The sequence below is a fragment of the Morone saxatilis genome, unplaced genomic scaffold (genome assembly GCF_004916995.1).
Source record: "Morone saxatilis isolate NCDOM2014 unplaced genomic scaffold, NCSU_SB_2.0 Contig5, whole genome shotgun sequence".
NCBI lineage: Eukaryota > Metazoa > Chordata > Actinopteri > Moronidae > Morone > Morone saxatilis.
The window spans coordinates 23682942-23685356 of record NW_023340095.1 but is presented as its reverse complement, the minus strand read 5'-3'; the positions used below and the strand labels follow the sequence as shown (position 1 = coordinate 23685356).

At 38.6% G+C, this 2415-nt stretch overlaps 1 protein-coding gene across 2 annotated transcripts in view; it reads left to right on the top strand.

Annotated features, from left to right (window-relative positions):
- Positions 1-2415, top strand: part of rif1 (replication timing regulatory factor 1) — a 26648-nt gene that overhangs the window by 10654 nt on the left and 13579 nt on the right. For both annotated transcript variants that reach the window (XM_035676330.1, XM_035676329.1), the window contains exons 18-20: positions 969-1149; positions 1811-1918; positions 2055-2204. In XM_035676330.1, coding sequence (XP_035532223.1) covers positions 969-1149; positions 1811-1918; positions 2055-2204 — 439 coding nt within the window. The remainder of the gene's footprint in view (positions 1-968; positions 1150-1810; positions 1919-2054; positions 2205-2415) is intronic.

Sequence of the window (2415 nt, the reverse complement as noted above, 5' to 3'; positions counted from 1 at the left end):
GAATAATAATAATAATTATTATTATTTATTATTATTATTATTATTATTATTATTATTATTATTATTATTATTATTATTTTTATTTTTTTATTTTTTTTTAAATGAGTTTTCACTTCATGACTAAGACTAACACTTAAGCCTGGTTACTGTCATCATTTAGTGTAATTGTCTATCATTTGTGTTCAAGCACCCCTAAATGGCATGATTGTTGTTTTTGGGAATATCTGAGTGATGTTTAATATACAGTAGCAACACATTATTTAAAGGTGCTTTATATAACTTTAAGACCAGATGTTGCACTAGAGTGCTAACCTCTCAGACCAAATAAAAGCCCATGCTATTAATTGAAGTTTGGTAATCAAGTTAAACATTCTTAAGTTAAGTGATTTTAACAAAGGCTACATTGTCAACCAACTCTAAAATGAACACTGAGGGGGAAAAAATAAATAAATTGCTAAACATCAGTAATGTAGAAACTACAAGCCTTTTTATATTACATACCTTTTTCATATGGGCACATATCAGATGACAATACACCAATAAGTCTGCGATAGGCCGATATCACAGGCACTAACACGCACACACAGCTGCAATGCTCCCGGATCAACACTAGCAAACATTTGTTTGCTGCTATGTTAATGATTTAAATCTCATTAATGTATAATCTGTAAGTAGAGTGGTGTTGTTGTGGATAATGGTTTGGTGCCCTCTGGGGGTGCAAATGTAAACTGCAAAATTGGTTTCAATGCATCCACTAATGTGTGCCTTTTTTCTATTTTAAATAAAGCAAAACCCATTTTTGTCATAACTTTTTTTTTTTTTTTTTTCTTAACTAAAAATTAGATATTGTGTCAGCCCTAACAAGTAACCAACCTAATACATATTTAAGCTATGTGGATTTAGGAAAGTGGTACATATTCTTTGTACGACTTGACATCCTTTTAAAATTGTTGCCTTTCCGTCTGCAGGTTTTTCCAGTGCCTTCAGACACTGGTGGGCTGCAGTTTGTGTGGCCCCACTTCTCCTCTGGCGTTCGGGGAGGCGGTGCTGGGGGCCATCGGGCGCAGCGCTGGCTCTCTGCAGAACAAGGAGCAGCTGTGGAGGATGTGGAGTGTGATGGTCAGCCCGCTTACTGACACCATCACACAGGTAGGCAGAGCAGCAGCGGCATCGCTCACAGGAGCAACACTGATGACCATTCATTCAGTGGTGATTTTAAAAAAGGATTCATAGTAGGGATAATGGGGATTGTGTGTTAGCTTGACTGTGTCAGCAAGACATAGAGGAAAAGATGTGATTAAACGGGTAGGGTAGGAATGAATATCTGAAATTTTAGTTGGAATTGTAGCCGATCATCAAGCTTTGGTGTCATGGCCAAGGGAGTTTTTTTTTTTAATGGATCAGGGAGCTTTTTCTATCACAGTATATGTGACGACCCCTGACTCAGTGACATAATTGATGGATATTTCATATAATAATGTATAACACAATTCGTACAGAACAACCAATAAACTGTACAATGAACCCAAACCGTGAACACAATAACTGCAGGAAGTTTGTGTAAAACCAGAGATTTGGGTGAATCTTGAGCAGATTATTTCCAACATTTCGGAATCTTTATTTTTCACAATTGCATTTTTCGTAACAATTTAGAAGCGATAGATGAAGGCTTGGAGTCTGTAAATGTAGGTCTAGGTTAGTGAGTTTAGTTAGCTAGGTAAGTGATCATGGCAGCAGAGCACTAAATTAACCTCACAACAGTAACATTTTCAATCACTATTTTCTTTTTTCTTTTTTCTTTTAAATACAGTCTAATGAAGTCAACCAAGGTGACGCTCTGGAGCACAACTTCAGTGCCATGCACTCGGCCTTGTTGTTCCCCATTACACACCTGCTACGTGGCACACCACTACAGCAGGTCTGTTCATCTTCAAATTTCATTTTACCTATACAACCATTGCACTTTTAACTGCTGTTGGCCCTTATAGACCCTGAAGCAGCCGCACCGCTCCTAAAGGCAATGTTTTGATTCTGAGCCCTGTTATTTTGATCAGGCGGCCCAGAAGTCAATGCTGTCTACGTGGTCCAAGCTGTACAAAGTGTTCGCCCGCTGCTCTGCACTTGTGGTCACAGCTGAGGAGAACATCTGCTGTGAGGAGCTCTGTGCAAAGATGATGGCTGCAATAGACAAAGACGCCCTAATGGTGAGGAGAGGAGAACAAAATTATTTGGGGTGGGAGAAAATTATAGCTGCAAGTATAAATAAAATGAAATAATATACCAATTGGCAAAATCTGAATGTGAGAAACCATGAATGGTTATCTCAATTCAACTAATGGATAAGAAGCTGGATAAGATCATCAGGAAGTCCAGCTCTGTCCTGGGCTGCCCTTTGGACTCAGTGAGGGAGGTGGG